This window comes from Fistularia commersonii, chromosome 32, assembly GCF_037954325.1.
Source record: "Fistularia commersonii isolate RoL2024-O1a breed Wild chromosome 32, RoL_Fcom_v1.0, whole genome shotgun sequence".
Taxonomy (NCBI): Eukaryota; Metazoa; Chordata; class Actinopteri; order Syngnathiformes; family Fistulariidae; genus Fistularia; species Fistularia commersonii.
The window spans coordinates 6315025-6338360 of NC_141315.1; the positions used below are offsets into that span (position 1 = coordinate 6315025).

A 23336-nucleotide genomic window follows, 5' to 3' on the forward strand; every position below is an offset into this window, starting at 1 on the left:
AAGATATGTTGCATAAATTGCCACAAAATCAGCTCAGGAAGTTGTCAGAAATAATCAGAAAATGTGTGACAAAGTATGTGTTTGAGGGTCTTATCAACGATGCTGCATTTAGTTTGTCATAAAGTGCTTCTTAACCACAACTGTTCCCACTGCCTTCCATAAGTATTATGTAAATCCACATATGGATATTATCTTTCACCACCAGAGGATAGTTGATGTGCTTTGTATGCCTATTTGAAATAATATTATCTTGAAGTCTTGGAGCAAACCTTTAAATGCAGAATACTGAATAATAATGCAGTTTCAAGAAATTGAAACGTGTTTCTCTTGCTTCGTATTTCATCATAGGTTGGAATAAACCAATGTGAACGAAGCAACCCCGAATGACTCAGTATGAATAGTATCTTAAACAAAAAAAAAATCAAACATTACAAATAGAGCAAATGCTTAGCTGGTGTGACAGTGGAAAGGGTCAGTTACATGTGCTGAGTCAGATCACCCAAAATAAGGGCCAAAATGACCTAGAATAAATAGGGACACATTGTCAGCAAATCTACACCCTAATGTTTACTCCCTCAAAAACAGACATTATGTCAGATGTGGTGTTCTCACCATAGCATAGACATGAAACTGCCATTATTTTAAGCTGGCTGGTTCTCCTTTGCTGCAGTAATACCGCACATTCATTTCAGTGATGCTGAAATGACTATATATATATATATATATATATATATATATACATATATGAAAAAAAATGAAAAAAGTGAAAGAAGAAATCAGTGATATAGGTCTGGACTGGTGAGTGTGTTTTAATGTTTATTAATACGTATTTTAAAGCGTTATCCACGCTTTGTTTCTTTTTTTTATTTATTAAAGTTTCACCAGAAACAGCAACGCCTGTTGTTTAAACTTCCAGTCTGATTCAGTTTTAACTCACTCCGGTGATTGCGGTCTACGCAAGCGCGTGTTAAGAGTGTGAATGTTTCCAGTGCATCATAGAAGTTCAGTAATAGACCAATGAGCGCTTCACTACGGTCAGGGGCAGAGCCAATTGACAGAGAAACTAGCCAATTAAGATACGCTTTGCCTTTACATTGTAACCAATCACGGAGCATATGCCAAAAATAACACCTCCTCTTGTTCAGCACCCAAAGTCGAAGGAAAGCTCTGGCCTTTCAATGGAAGAAAGTGCTAGATTTGTCAGTGTTGTATAATATAACAAATTCTCAGTGTCCATATTTGTTTAGGAACGATCGGAATTGTCTACATTTAATGTGAGGGGCAGAACTGGCGTCAAACATGCGTAAAAATCAACGCTGTCCAAGCAGGGAACCGCCGAGAAAGGACTTAACACCGCTCATCTGAGGCCAATCTCGATTATTTTGTCAAATAAGGAAACATAACTTAGCTAGCTAGCTAACGTTAGCTTCGTAGATCGCTAGGTTCTTGAAATATCATCAGACAAAAGCAGAGTCCTGCAGATAATCAAGATTGGATCTACATTCTCGGAACAGCAGGAAAACGTAAGTAACATGCTAGTATGTGTGCTAACGTCATTGGCTACTGTTTGACAAGCTGGGAAATTACGATGGCTCCAACGGCAGCTAGCTATTAAGTTAACATTAGCTAGCAGCTAACGTTAGCTTATGTCAACACACCAGCAAACTAGGCCTTTCCGCAGTGGGACCATTGTAAAGTGGATTTGAGTTCAGCATGTGGTCAGTAGATTGTTGATTAACATAGAAACACATTTCTCAAGTTAGTCAGCCAGTTTCATGCATAAAAAAACTAGTAATAACGTAACGTGGTATTAGCGTTTAAGCTGACCGTTGTCAAAATAAAACCTGACCCTTCATCTTCCAAGTGAACTTTGCCAATGTTATCGCCATTATCAGTAATGCATCTTATTCAAATGTAATGTTTATAACCAAACAACCGTGTGTGTGGTTTAACAACACGTTCCATTCCCGTGGTTAGTCTGGTTCTATATGAGCTAATCTGGCGTGGTACGAGTTAACGAGGCCACAATAGCTAATGACAGCTTAGCGGACTTTGTCATATCGGTGTCAATGGTTATCTGGGTGATGTTAGCTTCACGGTGAAGAGGTATTTCCAACATTCTCAGATCGCACACTCATGCACAGAGTATTCCGTTAAATTGATTAATTTGAAAGGGTGGTGTGTCAGTTATACGTCGGATAGTAACTGCAGGCTCTTTTTGTGTGTGTGTAACGACCTATGGTAAACAGTTCCTACTTTTTGATTAAGCAGGTAAACGTGAAGTGCTATCTATTAAGATAATACTTGATAGTTGTTGATAGTTGATGGACATGTACCTTCATATTTCATTGAAGTAACAGAATTTCTCTAGACTGTTTTAAAAAAATCCTGGACTAGATCAAGTGCTTCATACAAGATCGTTCAGCACAAGTACAAAATTTCTCACACTAGCACAATTAGTATTGCGACGCCTTAATAGTTTGCTTATAAAGTTTGAGGACACTGAAATTATGTACTGAACAAGTACCGATGATTTTTTTCAGTTACATTTTCATGCAAAGTGGACAGTGACTATCTGGTGTGAAGTCCAAAGTTTCAACTTCGTGTCTCAGCTAAAGGCATTACATCATGTCAGCTGCCATGTTAATTTCTTGTTAATATTTTGTGTATATTGCATGTACTCGAGGCTTCAGCTCCATGTGTCCAAACAATAAACTTGGGCTTGGCTGATAACCTCCTCCACCTTTTTCTCCCCATCTATAAACACAGGAGACTATCGGAGCTCATGTAATCAGCCTTAACTTAAGAGAGAATATTTCAACATTTTTGTACATTTATGTGACTGTAAAAGTGCCATTTAAATAACAGGTTTAAAGGAACATCATTATTAATGCACTGCATTTTTGTCTCATGTTTCCAAGTACTAGATGCTGAGTGCAGGAACTACCGTGTTTTATATCTATATGAAAGTTTTTCATATTTGCTTGGGAAAATGGCTATAATTCATTTTTGTATTTGCTCCCTAAGCAGCAGTAGTACTTGGTTTCATTACCAATTCTGTACTATACTGTTTTGATGTCACTGCTGGTGGCCACCCAACTTAATATCTCATGGCTGTCAGATATCGCTAAGGCACACAGGTGACTTGCGAATTACCTCTTGATGTTGGGCATGTCCTTTCTAGCCTGATACAGATTGATTTCAATAGCTGATTATCTTAAAGTGAAAATGAAACATAGTCAGTGGGAGGTTGTGAAAGCAAGTTTATTTTAGTGGTTGATGGATCGTAACGGCCCTGGCTGTGCACTAGTGCTGGAATCATTACTGTATGCTTTATCCCTTAGAGCCCTACAGGTACGATTTACTGTATATTCACATGAGAAGACAAATATTCTTTAACTTAATGAGCACTTCATGGTATCCATGTTAACCATCAAATTTAGTCTTAAAATGAGGTGATTTCAAAAATCAATATAGAATATAGAACCTTATCACTTTGAGTTGATTTTTTTTTCAAGAATTCCATACCAATCTGTTGTTGTAACAAATGTTTATGAGGATCAAATTAGTGTTTTAAGTAATTTGACTTTTCATCGCTGTCTGCATAGAGCTCTGAGTCTGCTTGTTGTCCTAATTTTAATGAGTTACAAAGAAATGCTTGCTTGGCAAAGTGCCGCATTGCAAGATAATTAAATAAAGGTTGACCGTTACTAGTTGTTTTTCTGAGTGACAAAACATTGTTAAGTAATCACATTTTAAAGTGACACCACATTTCAGCATTGTCACCCACTTATGGCTAACATTACATCCCTCGTCTTAAGAAAAGTAAACAAAAAATCATGTGTTAGTAGTTGGATGCAGTGAATTAGTGGAATTGTGGTCAAAAGACTTGCACAGTTAACCTTTTGTCTGAGTACATTCTTCAGCCAGTGATTCAGTGGCATAACTTAGGTGAATAAAGTAGGCATTTTTATTTTTTTCAACACCATTCCATTTCTGTCATTATTTTGTACATGAATAATGAATTGGCAATGTTAGATAACGATCAATACGCCTCTGTTGCAGAGTTCTGTACTTAACAAAGCACATTCTCCTGTAGAATAAATAATTACTGTAAAGTTTTCTTTCTGTGTGAAGTTTGCATGTTCTCCCCGTGTCTGCGCGGGCTTCCAGTGTCCTACCAGAGTCCAAAATCATGCAGCAGGTTAGTTGGAAAAAAAAATGGAAAAATTGCCTGTATATGTGGCTCTAAGACGTACTGGGGACCAGTCCAGGGTGTACCCCGCCTCTCCTCCGATGACAGCTGGAATAGGCTCCAACATCAACTGCGACCAGGAAAAGCGGTAGACAGTGGATGGATGGATGTATAAAGTTTTCCCCCCATTGTTTACTAAATTACAAATTGATAATTTCTAATCGGGTTGTTTATGTACAGACTTTTGTACACAAGAAAGCAACTTGCTTATGTGTTGTTGTGGGGCTGACTTTACATTGTGAATATTTGGTTTGCAGATGCAAGGGGAGTAACATGACAACTTTGGAATTCATGGTTTGGTTCATGTTAACTGACCTTTGTAACTATATAAAATTGGGATTGTGAAAACGCTTTGTCAGTAAAGACAGCCCTTCTAATTGGCCCGTTACTGTGAGAATTGCCATGATGTATTGTATTTGCTGAGCTGTTGCTTGACAAAAGTGTAGCGCAAGTTATATGTGTGACACTGAGGCGTTAGCCTTGGTCGAAGGTCATATGAAGTTAGATGTTAAGTTTTTGGTCTTCTGTAGTTTTCAGACGTCATTCTGGTTCTTCTCTCTCTGTCTCTGATGTACACATGTTGATAATGTTTTAAATCTTAGATTAGTCACTATTATGTGTTTATAGACTTAAAAGAGCAATTGTAGTTCAACCAATAATTGCATGTTGTTCTTCCCATATCTTCTGTTGCATGTCCCTAGCAGCTTTTTCCATTATATAGTAGATCTGTCATAAAGTTAAGAATTCAGGTGCTACTTAACTAAGGTCACATAGAAAAAGGCTGGTTTGACTTCCAAAACTGATGATAATGCGAATTCTACATAATGTACAGTGATTGTCAGGTTTATTTTGTCTCATTTTACCTTGAAATCATTGCTTTCTGTTGATAATCCTGACTGAGGTGGCCTTACATTGTCTGATTTGTCCAGCCATGCTGTAAGTCAGGATATGTGGCAATTCGCTTGTTCTGTTTCTGTAATTTTAGTGTATTTGAAAATTGTTCAGTGTATAACACCCACTCCACTTTTGGAGGTACATGATACGCCTCAAAACGGTGGCTTTTCAATCTACCTGCCAGTGTTTTGGTGGGTAAATTGCGTAACACAAAGAATAATATTGTGAAAACTAGCTCCACAGTTGGTTTGGAAGTATAACAACCGCAATAGGCATTTCTTATGGATGTCAATCATTTGCAAAGACTTTCTTTACCTCAATTTCAGTATTAGTCATAATGCTTTTAAGATTTGTGTTGATCTTCATATATTTTAAGGTGAAGAAGTTATTGGATTCTCTACCATTGAGGTAGTACAGTTCAGCGATGTCTGAAAGAACATTGATTTGAACTCTGAGAGTTATATGTTCATATATTTTCTCCATATCCGTAGAGGTTGGAGATCCTCTCAGAATAGCATTTGATTGTTTAGTTAATGGAAATGCATTAGTTATTTATATAATCTCTCAGTTGAGTATCCCTTGGCATAGTTCTACTGTTTCTAGATTCCAGACTGTCTGCCCTACTCAACAATGCAAAGATGTATGCACTGCCAGCACTTTTGTTGTGTTATATGCAAAAATGGCAATTCCACAAGACACGATTGTGCTTTTCATGAAAATATATCTGCAAGTATGATCACGTCTGAAAAATATAGCCTACAATGGTTTAGGGATTAAAAAGAACAAAACAAGATAAGGCATGTTATCTTGTTATGAAATAACCCTGAAAGCCAGGAGCTCATAAGGTTAAAGAAATATGAATCACTAAAGATGATTGCACCACATTGTTGTGCAATTAAATAATTCATCCGTGCCTTGCTTTTATCAGGTTTTTTCTGCACATGGGAAAATAGTCAAAATGGTGGTGTTTATAGAGGGGGGAAAGTCCTTAACTTAAAAGGTGTAAGCGTTGTAATTTCACCTGTGGTAAATCACTGTTGCAACTTTAATATGTGCTTATTTGTGGATATCGGAGGAAAGCAAGCATAATTAGTATCAATTCATTGTCAGAAAATGTCTTGGAGGAATTTTTACCTATTTCATGAACTCAGTATAAAATACCTTTGACTAGTTTTTACCTAATTGTTTTAATATTCAGTTAAAAAATGTTCTTCCTTCCTGATCGTTGTTGTGGTTGTGTATGGCTTTAACTATAAATGCCATGTCAACTATTAATTCCATAGTTTTGGATAATAGTTAAATTAGAGTTTCTTTCACTACATTGTTCATGATTTTCTGCTTGGTGCTCATTAGAGGGACTTCAAGGTGGGCTTGTTGTACTATGCATGTACATCATATCGTCACACAGAACAGTGGGCAAGTGGAAAACAACTGTGGCAAAAGAACCATGCCAAAAATATGTCTCTGCTCATTATAAAGCTACAGTTAACAAGCTGTATGGAGGTATGAAGGCATAATGTGAAGTTTATCAGTTGATTTTGAAACCAATTTGATATTGTTTGCTCAATTCTGAGTGCAGATGAAGCACAGATATGTCGGCTCGACTATTTGTATTACAGTTTTCCAACGTATATGTTGGGTGTGACGAAAGCTCCCCTGCTGTTGTGGCAGGAATTTCAGCTAAAGGAGTGTTGCAACACTTACATTCTGCTTTGAATTATATTTTCAAGCTAGTTCATCTACAATAGATGGGAAAATACTTGTACAAAGGCACAAAACAAAGAATTATACAGTTCCACTTAGCATAGACAATAGCGTGATATGATGAAAGAAAAGTGTGTTATAACAGTGGAGGCTTTGATAAAGAGTACTGATATTTTGCATATGGCTCTATGGTAATGCATCATATTTCCCCTAAATGCTTATTTATCTTTTTGCTATGTGTTATATGTACATGCAGTAGATAAAAGTTAAGAAGTAGAAGCTGCGCAGGGATTTCAATCCCTAAAATTATGTTGTCGGAAAACAATACACACTGCTTGACTGTTTTACAAATATAAACCCGAGAAATTGAATGATGAAGGTGAAGCAACAGGTGCTGTTTGGTTGGGTGATAAAAAAATTACATATAGCTAATAATCAGTTCGTTGTATCTGTAAAACTGACACTGCATGGTGCCCTTAACTTTTGGATGAACCTGCTCTGTGCAAAATAAAATATGCAATGAGTGAAGAAGAAACTGTTGAAGGAACTTTATGCTACTTCATAACCATCAAAAAAACTCCCGCAAAAATGTCAGCAAAATACCATGGAGCAAGAATTACTAAATTATCAGAGAAAGGTTTCAGACAACACTGATTATCAAGTGTCAGCAACAAGTATCAGTTAAATTGAAAATGTGAGGCTCCTCTACTTGGTTATAACATTTCAATTTTTTTTAAATAAATTTGATTTGTAAACACAGCCTGCTATGTAAATTGTTTCTAATATTCAGCATACCAACCCAGTAAACCAGAAAGGCCACACTTGAATTCCATCAGCTAATCTTCTAAATACAACTTTGGGCTACAAAGGAAAGAAATGTCAGGAAAGGTAATTCCATTGTCAAAATATAATGTCTTAAATAATCTTGAGTCATATCGAATCAAATGATTTGAACACTCGTTTTCATGGAACGTGGACATTTCAGTTGACAGTAAATTTTAACATATTGTTATGTCCAACACCTAGATGGTGCTTCAGGCTGTATATTGAGTTTGCCTGCATTTAAGAGCGGCACTCAGGCTCTCTGCAGCATTATGTAATCCTCAACCTTCCACTTTCCTCTTCATAGCCAGTGGTTTCTGACAGACATGTGGTTCTAAGCATCAGAAGTAGCTGGTTTCGGCCTGTGGTTACAAGGCTGGTGGCAACAGTTTTGGGGGAGTTAAGTGGTTTTGAGTTCCTAGTTTTGGTCTGACGTCGCAATTAAGATATTTTTTCTTTGTGTGTGTGTTTGTGAGAGACAGAGAGAAAGACAGGGAGAGAGAAAGTGCACGTGTATGCGTGCGTGTGTGTTTTTGCTAGGAGTCTATTGGATCTTTGACAAGCAGGGAAGTCTCATAGTATCTGCATGTGCTCTTGCGGTCGGCATTTCTCCTTTCAGGGTCTGGCTGCTGCAACTGCTTTAATAGACGGATGATGCAATTCCCCTTTCCTCTCTCAACCAGGCAACTGAGACTGTGTGTCTTTTGGAGTGAGCAAGTGAGAGAGACATAGAGGGGGATGTCACTGAATGAAGCTAAGCCTGGATGTTTGCACTGCAGGGTGGGTGGTTGCTAGGCGATGGCACCGTGTTTGTTTTATTTTTAGCTAGAATCGCTGCTGGTGAACATACCAGATTTCTCTTTCTGTCACACACATGTGAACTCTTATTATTCCAAAGTGCAAATACTCTCTGTATGAGTGGCAATAGTGGTTAGAGCTAGGTGGAGATTTTTTTTATCTTTATTTATTTTTTGTTAATACAGGCATTTTAACAGAAAAGCAAAATGAATTGTGTATAATGTAGCCCACTGCCCCACCCTGGACATGTAACCTAAACCAGCCTAGCATATTTATAGAGTGTCTTTTTCTCGCACATTGACTACGACACACTATGACACATGCGCAGAACAGACACACACGAAAACATACATCAGCTTCTCAACCAGTTGTAGTCACTCTCAACATGTACCGGCCTTTTTTGGGCACATGCCTGTCATGCTGCAAGTGTTGGAGCAGTGATGCAAGGCAAGATATCAATATATGTAAAAAAAAATACAGCTCTTTCTAGTTTTCATCCCTTTTAAATTTCAGCGTAGCAGTTACAGGCTCATCCTCGCCATACATGCTGTAAGTATCCCTGAAGTGCAGCACTCGCTGATATTTAGGTGGGGGTGGATGGGCGTGATGGAAAAAATATAGTCGAGGTCAAAAACGCTGGAGAGATGGCAAAAGGAGATTTTAAACTTTTCACGACTGGCTCATTGAAAGACCCATAGTAAGGCCCCATCACTTTTTCATTTTTTTATTTTCCGACGCAGAGTTTCTCAGTTTGAATATGAGTGACTCTGACTTTCACCCCCCCCAAAAAATCACACAAGACTCTTCATCCAGCTTCTTGTTCTCACTGTTTTAGTACAGGGTCTTTAGAGAACTTCAAGCGTATTTGTATTTAAAACTATGCATGCTCTTCTACCTTTTTTTAACCATTCAAACTGATACAGTTTCAATGCTCAGCCATATACTAAAAATGCAAGAGTGCCTACATATAGAAACAGTTATTTTTAGGTTGGAGAAAGACACACCACAAAAGTACCTTAGCCGTTCAGACCTGAGTGTGATTGTTGTTTCCACCCTTGACTAAAGGCACTGTACCTCAGTTGAGAAAAATTAATTACAATTCAAGAGTTGTGGCAAGCAAAGAGTGATGGTTCCATTTTATAGACAGCTCTAATTTTGGCTTTTTCATGACAGATTGCTATGAAAATGTAAGTTTATTTTTCCTACCTTCTGTGTCACCAAACACTCAAAAATAAACCCAACTGTGAAATGAAAACCAACTCAACCGCACAAACCACATATTTATGTTTGAATTAAACAAGCTTAGCAAAAGGTTTGCTAAAATTTGAGGAGCATTTTTAATTTCTTGTCCTCCTAGTTGTTTTCCTGACTTAAACATTTCTGAACTGTTCTCTTAAAAAGTGAGTTATGCTTGCACAAAAATTTCTGGTCCATGCTGTATTGTTCCACTATCTACTGTACATTCTTGCGGTTGTTGAGCAGACTGTTCGAAGACGTTCGTTTTAATATGTAGAGCTTGTCGTACAGCTACAGCAATGATAGTTTGGTCAACTTGAATAAAATTCATTTCAGTGGCTGCACTATGACATGTTATGAGTAGTATACTGTACATAAACTGAAGTGTCTAATTTCTTCCCTCTTGGATTACATTTTACTGTTACCGGGCCTGGGCCAAATTACTTGGTCATGCATTTTCACCTACTTTTGCTCTAAATGATTACCTGATAAACAGAAGGCACTAATTTGGGATTTGATATGGACTTGCCAAAGATCGAGTATGATCATAATGGAATGTCTTTGAGTAAAGAAAGTGGATATCACACCATCCCAGTCGGGCTCGATCCCCATTGCAAACTTGGCAGGTTAGAGTTTAATTCCCCCGCCAATGTCTATTTCCTGCCAACAAGTTAACTAATAGTATTAGTCACTTGGTGTTCAGAGGAAAAGAAGCTCTGTGTGCTGGAAGAAGCTTTAGAGACTCAGGGTAATCCTCAGTACTGTGGTTTCGTCTTGGCTCTGTGGTTGTCAGGATATCTGGCTCCCACCCTTCATTGAGTAATTAAAAGTACTCCATAATCACAGCATGCGGCTGCCGTCTAAACTAATGACACCAAAACTGATGATTTCCAGGGGTGTGTATTGGACCTTCACTTTAAGAGTTTTACTGACTTTTGTTAGCATTTAAAGAATTACATGTAGAAACTACGTATTTTTGCATAGGGTCATAATCAGCAGTATCCAGTAATTTTTTATTTTTTTTTAATTACACTAGGTTACAGTTTGTCTAAAATGGCAGACACAACTTGTCTTCTGAGGCAGCGCAGGCCAACTTCCCCTAGACCGTGAGAAACCTGGGATAACAAAAGAGGATATCATTAGTACTTTTAATATATTTAAGGAACTGTGATGCATCAATGACAAAAAATAGGAAGAGTGAGGAAATTAAAACGTGGTTTTTGCAGGGCAAAGAAATTCAAAATAGGATCACTTTTTCGATAGTATTTGATAATCCTAGTATCACTTCTGAACAGGCAGTGTACTAATTTGGTGATGCCAAATATTCTCTGTTAACGCCGGTATCCAGTGCTCAGATACCTCAGCTCAACCTTGGGAGGAATTAAGTTTGATCCAAGGTTAACTTTACACCAATTAACAGTGTCCAATTTCTAATTGGATGTGGCTGCGGGGTGACAAATTCCCCAGTAAACCTTGGTTCCTTACATACAGACAACAAACTCATCATTATGGACTCTGGTGGATAATTTTCTTTTTAACAACTGTCACAGAAATAAGAATATCCGCATCCAATGTAAGTTTCAGCTTTTAGGGTTGGCTTTATTGCAAACTACATATTGAATATGTCTTGAGCACTGCTCGATCTGCCTCTTGCCTTGGACTGACATGAACATGATGCATGTGGTCCATGCACTGTCAGCTGATGATCAGTGTATGGCAAAAAAAAAACAAAAAAAAACACAGGTTGACCAAAGATGGCTTAATGGAGGCAGATGCTAAAACTTTCCCTTTTGTTTTTCTCTCTCCCCTCCACAATTCAATTCCAGCTATAGGCAGCAATGGGTGCATTCCTGGACAAACCGAAGACCGAGAAGCATAGTGCCCATGGTGAGGGCAATGGGCTGCGCTACGGCCTGAGCTCCATGCAAGGCTGGAGGGTAGAGATGGAGGATGCCCACACAGCTGTGGTAGGCCTCCCACATGGACTCACTGACTGGTCCTTCTTTGCTGTTTATGATGGCCATGCAGGCTCCCGTGTTGCCAACTACTGTTCCGGCCACCTGCTGGAGCACATCTTATCAGGAGGGGCTGAGTTTGGTTCAGGACCTGGCTCTGTGGAGGGCGTGAAGGACGGCATTCGTTCAGGCTTCCTGAACATTGATGAATACATGCGCAGCTTCTCTGACTTGCGGCAGGGTCTGGACCGCAGCGGATCCACAGCCGTGTGTGTGTTGCTCAGCCCGACCCACCTCTACTTCATAAATTGTGGCGACTCGCGAGCCGTGCTGAGCCGAGACAGCAAAGTGGGCTTCTCTACACAGGACCATAAGCCCTGTAACCCCCGAGAAAAGGAGCGCATTCAGAATGCTGGCGGCTCCGTCATGATCCAGAGGGTAAACGGCTCCCTGGCTGTGTCCAGGGCTCTGGGGGACTATGATTACAAATGTGTGGACGGTAAGGGCCCAACGGAGCAGCTGGTGAGCCCTGAGCCTGAGGTGTGTGTTTTGGAGAGGGCAGCCGAGGGAGACGAGTTCGTGGTGCTGGCATGTGACGGAATCTGGGACGTCATGACCAACGAGGAGCTGTGCGACTTTGTCCGCTCACGACTCCTAGTGTGCGATGATCTGGAGAAGGTCTGTAACTCAGTTGTCGACACCTGTCTGCATAAGGTAAGCTTTGTTTTCTTATGTATTTTGATTTTTATCTATATATTCACTGTTGATCTGCTGCATCACAGATGAGTGTTGTCTACAGAGAAAAACGGTTGGAAAAAAAAAGCCACTGTATTCAGGAGCTTTCAATGAAATTACATGTTCAAATTGTCCTCGTAGGTTTATTGTATTTAAGTAGAACGAAGATGTTAAGATTACACGATAGTCCGACAGTAATGCTTTTGGATGTAAAAATTGAAAATCAAAAACAAAACTACCAGTTTCCTTTTTGGGCATAAATGCAGATATGATGAAACAATGATGAATTATGCCATCAGGGTGTTGCAGAGTGCATTTGTTTTGGCAATACTTAACATCCCAGTGTCAGGTAACAAATGATTTATTCAAACATTAAGCACTCAGTTGCTGTTGTCTCTCTTTCTTCACTTGGCACCCTTGTTCGGTAATACATTATCAGTTTCAACTTAATCCCTGCCGCTTTCCAAGCTATTGATTCGAGAGAAAGCAACTTTGTGGCTGAGTTGAACACGGTCACATGTTAACCTCATGGACTTTTGTCTGTATATCATTTATTGTACTTAAAGCAATCTAGAACCATTCAGTGTAACCGAGTTACTTTTAACACTGAATGGTTGATCTCAAGTTACAGTCTTTATTTGTGAACTATCAAACAATGTACTAACAGAAAGCAGCTCAATATATTTACATAGCAGTAAGTTGTTTCTGCCTTGTAGAAACACAGAAACATGTTGTTTTTTTTTAAAACATGCTCAGGTTTTTATTTGTCTGCTGCAATGCATTTCCAAACACTCAACTGATCTTAATTCTTAAATGTTAACAAATGAACAGGAGTGATAAATAACCTTAATTTTGCACGTTTGAAGTTTGAGGTTAGACTGTCTTTTTTTTTTTTAACACTGCACGGTCATGCCCGATGAATAATATCCATGTTACTTTATAACTAATTAAAACAAAACTAGATGCCATTAATGCCAGACTGACAAGCTTGTAAAATAATAAATGCGTCATAAATGGTCTGATGTCTTTCCTGCAGTAAGTCTTATCAAAATGATTAGAGGTCAAATATAATTTCTTTGACGGTTGTAATGTGAGAAATTAGGTTTTGCTATTTTCATTTTGTATTTCCAAAACCCAAAATGAAATTTAAAAAAGTGTTTTCCAAGGCATAATTATGGTGTTTGGTTTTTTTTTTTTTTTTAAAGTGTTTTGGTCCCAAGTTTCTGATAATGTGTGGTCACTTCATTTCATATCTTACTCATTGTTTGATTGATTTGATTTATGTGATTGTGCTGACTTACTAATTGACATCCAGCAAACAAAACAGTGCTAGTACTCTCTGTAACTACTGATGGAACAGATGATTTGTCTTGAAATACAGTTTGTCTGGTATATGTAGTCATTACTACTTATTTTGATAAAGGAGTTTTCCAAGTGCTGTGATTTTTATTTAATGCCGCAATGGCTATGAATAATGTGTAAAAATGGCCAGGATTATCAATCATATTCTCCTTGCATATGATTGAATATCAATGTATTCATATTTTTCCAGTAACAATTGAAAACCTTAGACTTAAAGTACTTGTTTTAATATTGTTTGTAGTTGTCCCCTGCAGAAAAAAAAAAACGTATGTTACATCGATTTTAAGTTGGCCTCTATTTGTTCCATCCTACAGGGGAGCAGGGACAATATGAGTGTTGTGTTGGTGTGTTTACCCGGAGCACCGAAAATCTCAGAAGAAGCTTTGAAGAAAGAAGAGGAACTAGATAAATACCTGGAGACCCGTGTTGAGGGTCAGCACACACACCTGAATTGTTTCATTATTTTCCCGTCATTGTAAATCTTCTCTCATGCCAACAAACCAGCCAAGCACTATATTGTTAAATTGATCCAGTCACCAAAATCACATCTAATACATATAGTACATACAATCCTTACAATTTGTTTTGATTTAATTTTGAATCCTTACACTGCTACAAGGAACAATGTAATAACTTGCATATCCCTTTCCATCTTTGTGTCTGCAGAGCTCCTTGGAAACTGTGGGGATGCGGGAGTCCCTGACTTGGTGTCTGTCCTGAGGAGCATTGCCTCAGAGAATATCCCAAACCTTCCACCCGGCGGAGGCCTGCCCAGCAAGTAAAATACACTTTTAAATGCATGTTTTACAATTAGATGCAGCAAGACTTTTCTGGGCTTAGCTCAAATGATTGCTGCATATCCTGTAGAACCTAGAACATTGAAATCTCAAGTCATTGAGAAAAAAAAAAAAATCTGTCAATCTGTCTTTGAAACAGGTGTATAACTTATTGTGGCTGCAGTTTCATGATTTACAAAAATTAAAAACAGGATGTTTGAGCTTGAAAATTATTTCAAGACCGAATTAAGAAATTGAGACTGTCGCTACATTTTCAGGAAACGGAAAAAAGGCAACTCATTATCTGAATATTTTGAAAAGTTGAATAGCCATTGAAGGTGAACAACAACCTATCTGACTTTCAGCGTACCTGAATATAAACCTCATAAAGATAATAGGTCTGATAGTTTGACGGCCCAAAAACAAAATAAAATCCATTAAATTAATGGGAGTTTATTTTAAATGGTCTTCAGTAAAGCAGTTAACTGAAAATTGGATATTCAGATTTGCAAGGAAGGGAAAAAAATTACATTTGACTAACTTACCTACAACAAATTATTATTGTCATTGTGAGTATTATGATTGTTATTAATCATAATAATAGTGAAATCTACTCAAAATTAGGGAGAAAATTAGAGAAAACTTGTTGATAGCAGGGGTAGTTGAAAGAAAAGAATATATTACTTGCTGTCAAACCACCACAATTTGCATTTCAGATTTAAGTGATGATAAAAATGATTGCCATTTGAACACATGCACACACCCACGCTTGCCTGCCTCCCACCTAAGATCTTGCTGAGATGCAGATAACACTGGTCGAAATACTCAAATGTATGCGCGTATCAAGAAGATCCTCCCGTGACGAATGCCTGAATAACAGATACTTAGGTATTGACATGGATGTTTACTTAGCCCCTTTTCATTGTTAATCAATATTCATCGACTAACCATGAACAGCAAGCCTTTATGTTATGTTATTCTCTAAGCAGCAAGCGCTTTGGTGTGTTGTGCATTTGCAGACGGAGTGTTATTGAGGCCGTATACAACAAGCTGAACCCTCACAGAGAGGAAGAAGGGGTGAGTTCTTCTCTCTCACAATCCCTCACCTTTTCAGCTCTTCACTCCCCCAGTGCAAGCTCATAAAACAAGTGTAAAGGCAGCAACACCACCAAAGACAAGGGCCCTCCTGTTTGCGTGTGTGTGTGTATGTGTGTGTGCACACGCGTTTCAGAGAGTGAAAGAGAGACTGAATATGGCAGTGTGAAAGTGTGCAAAGGATAGACTCAGTAGCACCTTTGAGAGCCTTGTGAAACTTAATTGACTGGACTCCATGTTGGAACATTTTGAATGAGAATCTCAATTTTGGTTTCATCATTGAAATGGGATTTACAGTCAGTGTACACAAACCTCTTGACCACCTAGCAATGATTTTTGTATGACTGTTTTGTTTTTGTTTTTACCAACTTAACCTATGAATGATGACTATACATGAATAAACTACATGATTGACTATAATTTCTAAATCTGCATTGAAACATACCCAAATCTATATATGAATGTAGTTCAAGCATTTCATGCTGCTACTCTGCATGAAACTCGTATCACTGACACGATGGACCCAAAGTGTGAAAATGCAATTTGAGCATTCTGTCTTGTTGGTTTCCGCACTTTAACAAACACGGACTTGTCAGTAGTCTAGACTCTTTGCATATCATGATTATTCATAAATGTATAGCCATTTAGTTGTTCAGAAAACCCTTCCATCACATTTATCAGTTAATAAATGTATATTAAATAATTACAAACGGGATTAAAGCGCATTTCAGCTGATAAATACAGCTTAAACAGTAACATGCCAAGCTCACACTTAGTCATGGATATTTATATATGTGTATACACACACACACACACACACACACACACACACACACACACCCACACCCACACACGTAGAGGGAGTTGTAAATTTGTATTGTTTTTGTTCATTCGTATTTTCCCTAACAAGATGGTCACTTTCATGATCATGGGAACATTTTGTCTTGTTTGCAAAAGTTGCTAAATCAAAAATATGACTCAAACAACACTATAATCAAAGAAAGTTACCAGGAAGATATCACAATTTGAAAAACATCTATTTCTGGCAGTTTGAAATGATTTTGACGGTTGATTCAGTGACATCCTGCATTTAAATGCTTGTGGAAAAACAGTTGTAATCAGAAACATTTAATAGAGGACACACCAGCAACACATCTGACAAGTGAAAGAGAGAGAGGGGCCTCTGAAATTTTGTTTGAGAAAATTGTTTATCCTCTTAAGAAATAGATGTGAAAGTTATTTGCTTATGTCATCTAAACAAATAGCACTCAGTAGCCTGAAGAGGCTGCGATATTGCGTGCGTGAGTGAGTGAGTGAGTGTGTGCGCGTGTGTGTGTGTGTGTGTGTGTGTGTGTGTGTGTGTGTGTGTGTGTGTGTGTGTGTGTGTGTGTGTGTGTGTGTGTGTGTGTGTGTGTGTGTGTGTGTGTGTGTGTGTGTGTGTGTGGACCTATGTGAGCTTATTTGTCAAACGCGAGTGGGGTATTGACTTGCAGGCCCCCTTTTCTCGGGGCTGAGTGGCTGCTGACCAAACCCCCTTTTTTTCTGATACACTGAACATGTCACAAAGGGTTGTTGGTCATGGGGTCAGAGGTAGTGTTTGCATGGGTCTGTCCAACTGCAAGAATACCTCTGAAATTGACACACTGGTGTGTGTGCGGTAGACATTTGTGACAATGAACTGAGTATTGTGCCACTGCTTGTTCGATGTGTGTGTGTGTGTGTGTGCGTGTGTTTGACCATGGAGCGTGCCTGCAGAGTCTGACCCCTGGCGTGTCACCTCAGGCCTGTGCGGGGGGCGAGGAGGAGAGTGAGGAGGGAGGTGGCAGCACGGCGGCTCATCTGCTGGAGGCTCTGCGGCAGTTCCGCCTGCACCACCGGGGGCAGTACCGAGCGGTGCTGGAGGAGACCCTGGCCACCTACCAGCTGCGGGGGGATAAAACTGCCGAGGGAGCTGGGGAGAGCAGGAGGACCGCTGATGACGACAACCAGGAACAGCCCGCCTCCCCTCCCTCTCCCCCTTCGCCCCCGCCCTCGCCCACGACTACTGAGTCAGAGGCCTGCCAAGATGAGCCCAATCCCTGCTCCAACTAAGCAACCTGCCCGCATTTCAACCTACCCACCCGCCCATCCGATCCCGGCTCCACACCTCTAAACAGATGTGCTTTGCCCTCTCCTCCTCCTCTTTGCCCCATTGCAGAACTTGAACAGACACCCACGCCATTTCGAAACCATCGCCACCACGCCTCTCACGCACAGTTGAATGCAAATATGGATCCAAAAATGGCTCTCCTGTCTATTGAAGTTCTGTCTCAGAGGCCGCATACACATCTTCCGCCTATGAGGACTCTTAGTTTTTCTTCCCTCCATCCCTGTCCACTGCCCACCTTGGTTTGGATTCCTGAACTTTCCCGCCACTTTTACCACTCGACCATACAGACCGATGTCTACAATAGAAAATCAACCAGGGCATTTCTTGGCAGTCGTTGGCAAAGGTGGCTGGTTATGTTTGGTTTCTGGTTGCTATCCCACCTCAGCCCCCCTGCTTACTTTGGACAAACAGACACAGAGAGAAGGACAGGAGATACTCAGACCTCAAGCTGAACTCAAACACTGCACCGTGTCCAAGCCTACTTCATCTACAGACTCAGAACACTTTCTTTTGTAAATATGTATGTATGAATGTATGTGTGGACGAACGTATGTGTGTGCAAGTGTTTCTAAGTGACAGAGCAAGAGACCAATAATTGCCACTCAAATTTTTGTTTTTCAGTTTTGGGTGATACTTGAGGAATCTCGGGGTGTGAAAACCAGTCTGGGTACCTAAAAAACAAAAACAAAACAATAACAACAACAAAAAAACTGCAGCGATGCAATGTTGCTGTTTGAGTGACATTCAAGAGAAATCACTCCCACTGCTAAGACCAATTTCCAGACCACAACTCTTTAGAAGAATACTTTCAATCAGCTGAGTGCAAGAAAAATTTGTTGGATATCATTATTTTTTTATCTGCCAAAGTAGGCAAAACATCATTTCAGGCAACTACTGGAAACTGAAAATGAACACTAAAACTAAACTTCATTCTTAAGGTAACAGAAACTCCCCTGAAAACAAGTAGAAATAGAAAGTTTTGTAAAAGGTTCTCAATGGAAAGGCCACATTTTCAGCAAGTAATATAATGCTACATTTCCTCTACACTTATGTTACTTAATAGTCCCTATCAGTTTGTTTGGCTGAGCAATACAACATGGAAAATGACTTGAACCTGTCTTGCCTCTGCTCAAACACAGAGCTCGAGTAGTTTTATTGTGAATTTCTGTCAGCAGCTAAAACATCAACATCCCAGCATTTTTGTTTGCACAGCATCACTTAGCATGCTGCTAACTAGCATGTCAGCAGTATGTGTCAAAAAATGGTATTTATACATTTATACATAAACCTTTGCAAATATTTGCTTGATAATTGGCTGTTTAGAGCTGAATGCTTCATTGGTAAATCGACAAGCTAACTTAAGCTTCATAATGCAGCTTTCTTGAAAACTTGTCAGCTTCAGCTCCACTCTGCGCATACTTTAAAAAAAGAAAACTTGAGAAAAAAAAGGCTCTTACTCCAGCACTACCTGTATGCCAACACAGTGTTTGCCAAAAAGTTAGAATATTAGCACTTAATTGAATTTAATGTGTGAACACTTAGTTTGCAACATTTAGAATTTTAGCATGCTAATATTTAATCTGTACTATTAATCGTATTAGCTTATTTTAATGCTAATATGTACCATGACCGCATACAATGTTGCTATGACTGGCTGAGTTGCCAGTCATGAAATGCAGTATGACACAGTTGGAAAGTTGACTTCATTAATGCACTGGAGGGAGGATTGAAACCACAATGATACTTTCAAATATTGATCCTTCCAATATATTTCCTCTGATCAAAGTTTTGGACCAATACACACGGTAACATATGACTCAAAAAATAAGTTGGCCAGAAATCACAATTCTATCAAACAGTCAAGCCACAACATTCCAGTAATGCTTCGACGCCTTGACCAAAAAAGTCTTTTTGAGTTGGTCGTGAAGCCGGGCCATGCAATACTTGGATAAATATCGAACATTGGGAAACTGCGTTTGTGTCATGGCTTTTGTGAAAAAATATTGTGATTTTGAAAGTAACTTAATCTTAAAATGTATTTCTATTTATTACCTAAAAATCAAGAAATTCCCTTAAAAATACTAAACTCTATAACATTCTCTCCCACCCCTCCCCCCCTTATTGCCCCTCTTTAGCCTGTAATTAGTATAAGATGAAGCTCCTTGCCAAGATTTAAAGTGTCTTTTCTATAAAAATTGAGGTTATTCTAAAGCTGTATAATGTCCTGTACCCAATGAGTCTGGTAATGAATGCACTGAACTGATCATTTTAATGTCTAAGGCACTTCGTTGAGAGAAGGGGGGGTTTATGGTTAATCTAGGCGTTTGTGCGTGCGTGCCTGCGTGTGTGTGTGTGCGTGCTTGCATATGTGTGTGTTCACGTAGGTGCGTGCATGCGCGCGCGTGTGTGTGTGTCTGCGCGTGCTTTCGCGTGTGTGTGTGTGCGTGTATGTGTGTGTTAGAGAGTTGAATATGAATTTGTATGCAGTATCATGGGCCAAATCAACCCACACAGGTAAAGAACAAATAAAAATGATTTGAGACTTCATGCTATGATCTGTGTCGACTGTACGAGCATGTCTGTAATCTCACTGTCCATATATACTTTTGCTTTTAATCACTCACATTGCATTTGTGTAGATCAGGGATACAGAGGAAGTTGATCGCCAAAGCCCAAGATTATCTAGCTGTATTTTGATATACTGCCATTCCCTGACTTTTCTAGAGTTGTCAGCCAGTCTTCTTACTATATTTAATGTGTGTTTCCATGTAGGCTATGATAAGCTCACTTTCCTTGCCCTTCCTACTAAGCTTTTACTCCAGCCAATATTCTTTTTTTTTTTTTTTATCCAAGTTGTTTTAAAGAAAATTTCATTTGTCCTTTGGGCTTGTCTTGAAAAAAATAGAGGCTCTCTGTGCTTTGAAGGCCCAAAATAAGCACCCGCTACTACGTTGCAAGAGCTGGCGTCGATGATGAGTGGAGGAAAAGCTGCTCAGGCTATAGGGACTCCATTCTCTTCATTTCTTCCATGTTTTTCATTCTGACAGTTGGCCCTGTGATTCTCCGCAAGGTGAGTCATCAGAGGTCTGGGTTTTGGTTGTGTTAACGTACAGGCCAGGCAGAGTAATCTCACTGTCTTTCATCCTTATCCAGTCACTGTGACCAGATGAAATTGGCAGTGAGTTAGGAATCTTGCAGTTTATGGGGAAGTAATAGAAGAGTCATAACTGTCGTGAAAGATGCAGTAATGGAGGAAAAACAAAACAAAAAAACTAACGCATTCCTCTCCGTCTCTTTACTTTTTTCTCATTTAGAGTGCTGGTGAGCTGGAAGACCCCTGGTAGCCGTGGCAACAACCTGTGTCTCCTCCCGGTGCTTGGTGCATCTTCACAAAGGAGGAGTGTCTCTCTCCATTGCGCCATGTCTTTCTCCACTAAAAGAGGACATGTGGTGTGTGTTGGAGTGTGTGAGTGTGCGTATGTTGGTTGTGCATATGTGTGTGTGTGTTTGCAGCAGTGGGACAAAAAAAAAAAGATGACAACCACAACGACAACAACCACACACGCAGACCGCTTTAAAGCCTGGAGGGGAAAAAAAAAAACAGAAATACCAAGATTTTATGAACTGAAGCATTGTGATGGTAGAGATGATTTTTACCATTGAGGTGTCTTTTTTTTTTTTCTTTTTTTTTTTTTTTTTTTCTCTCTCTTGAATGTTGACATTGAACACCTGACTTCACAATGACATGAGGACCTTGTGCGTGTGATTGTGTGTGTGTGCGTGACAGAGAGAGAGAGAGAGTTAGTGTGAGTGTTTTAATGAGGGCCAAGAGAAGATGGTGGATAAAGACTTTGTACGTACTTCTTCTCCTGGACTTTTTTGTGCTCCTGGGTCAGACAATTGCCTAAAAGCCTCGCTTCTCCCCTCTTAAAAAAACACACACATACACTCTCACACTCGCTCTCACTCTCTCTCTCTCTCTCTCTGACACACAAGCACACTTTAACCATGAACTCCCCAATCCTAACCCCACTTCCACCCGTGCACGTATGTGATGTGCCACCTTCGCAGGGCACTGCATGAGGACTTTGGGTCAACATGTACAGTGATTTTCTAGCCTACCATGATGGACAGCCAGACTGAACTGAGGGACCTCTGGACTCTTGATTGGCTCCTGCCGTGTGAGAAGTGGAATGATTTTTTTTTTTTTTTGTTGTTACTATTAAAACGATAATCAAAATGGGCGGGGAATGGGGTGAGATAGGTGGTGATGTAGTTCACTGAAAAGCTGAGTGCTGGTTAGACTCATGGAGGTGGGTGGGTGGGTGGGGGGGTTGTTGTATCACTGGTTGGACTTCCTTTGTGAGTGGGAGCGTCACACAAGTTTCCCCACCTCCTCGACCACCATCACAGCAGGAAGTGCGCATGGCGGGGAACTATCCCGACAGGACTTTTTTTTTTTTCCTTTTTTTTTTTTCTTTTATGTTGTCCATGAGGTTACTAGCTGCTCGCTGTGTAGAGTGAGTGAACTCCCCGTTTTAACCCTATTCCTGGTTCTCAGACTGCATTGGTAATGTTTGTATTGCTGTTGTTTGATTGCACTCACATTTGATTACAGAAAGCGTCTATATATGAAATAAAAATACCTGCCAAGGACAACTGGTGGCTGTGCATTTTAATGAAAGACAAAAACACCTTTTTTTGGTTGTTTATTCACATTGTTGGTCAGTGCATGTGTTCACTGCCCATCCACCCTCAGTTGATTTTTTTTTTGTTTTAATTGTTCTTAATTCAACAAATTTACAAGTAACTGCTTTGAATATACCAAAAATAGAGAACTGAAAATGTTTCAAAATGATTATTGAAAATTTTCAAAAAAGGGAAATTCATAAATAGCCTCCCCACATGGTGATGCATTCTTATCCTTGGATAATGCAGTAATTTGTACTGAGAGTTTTCCCCATTTTATTTGACAAAGCAAAAAAAAGCTGTTTCTCGGGGTGTTTTTATATAAATTTAACAAGTAGAACGTACCTCTTTAGCAAGTTTACTAATTTGAGAACATGGTTATTTTTGAAAGTTTATGTAATTTTACTGATTTGTTGTGATGTGTACTGCAGTACTTCACTCATACCCTGAATCGGTGTTTGCCAGTATAACATTCCTAAAATTATTCATGTAATTGTTAGAAATAGGAGTAAAATGAGAGCAGTTCACAAAAAAAGGCCTTTTACATGTGGTCTGTAAGAATATATAATGCACAATTTAGTATTGATGGTGGGGAAAAAGGTCAAATTACCTCACATTTTTTGTTTAGTCCCAAATTATGTTAACTTTGCACACATGGTCAGCAGAATGTATGATATATGGACAACTGTGTGTGTGTGTGTGTGTGTGTGTGTGTGTGTTGGTGGTGGGGGTGAGAGGAGAGCTGATTCCAATTGAACTCCTCACTTGCAGTGGCACACGCCTACCTAATACCCCCCCACACACACACACACAAAACACACACAAAAAGCAAGAGCTGATAAATGATTGTCTCTGCAGCAGCCATT

General features: G+C 39.3%; 1 protein-coding gene across 3 annotated transcripts; it reads left to right on the top strand.

Moving 5' to 3' along the window:
• Positions 1–1128: 1128 nt before the first annotated feature.
• Positions 1129–22437, top strand: ppm1bb (protein phosphatase, Mg2+/Mn2+ dependent, 1Bb). Of its 3 annotated transcripts, XR_015104212.1 has the most exons (7): positions 1129–1523; positions 11536–12378; positions 14076–14193; positions 14428–14539; positions 15557–15614; positions 20707–20851; positions 21096–22437. XR_015104212.1 is itself a non-coding variant. In XM_086139872.1 (6 exons), exons 2-6 carry the CDS (start codon positions 11548–11550, stop codon positions 17721–17723), a joined length of 1428 nt encoding a protein of 475 aa, XP_085995998.1. In that variant the 5' UTR covers positions 1129–1523; positions 11536–11547; the 3' UTR covers positions 17724–20692. The 3 variants fall into 3 exon arrangements, 2 of the variants coding, with proteins under 2 accessions (XP_085995998.1, XP_085995999.1); XM_086139872.1 differs by lacking the exons at positions 20707–20851; positions 21096–22437 and adding an exon at positions 17415–20692; XM_086139873.1 differs by lacking the exon at positions 20707–20851 and having other exon boundaries at positions 1130–1523.
• The last annotated feature ends 899 nt before the right edge of the window (positions 22438–23336 follow it).

Excerpts from the sequence above, each read along its gene's own strand:
- ppm1bb (XM_086139872.1), top strand. The coding sequence starts at position 11,548 with ATGGGTGCATTCCTGGACAAACCGAAGACCGAGAAGCATAGTGCCCAT. Across the intron at positions 12,379-14,075 it reads TCGACACCTGTCTGCATAAG|GGGAGCAGGGACAATATGAG; the intron begins GTAAGCTTTGTT and ends TCCATCCTACAG. Across the intron at positions 14,540-15,556 it reads GGCGGAGGCCTGCCCAGCAA|ACGGAGTGTTATTGAGGCCG; the intron begins GTAAAATACACT and ends GTGCATTTGCAG.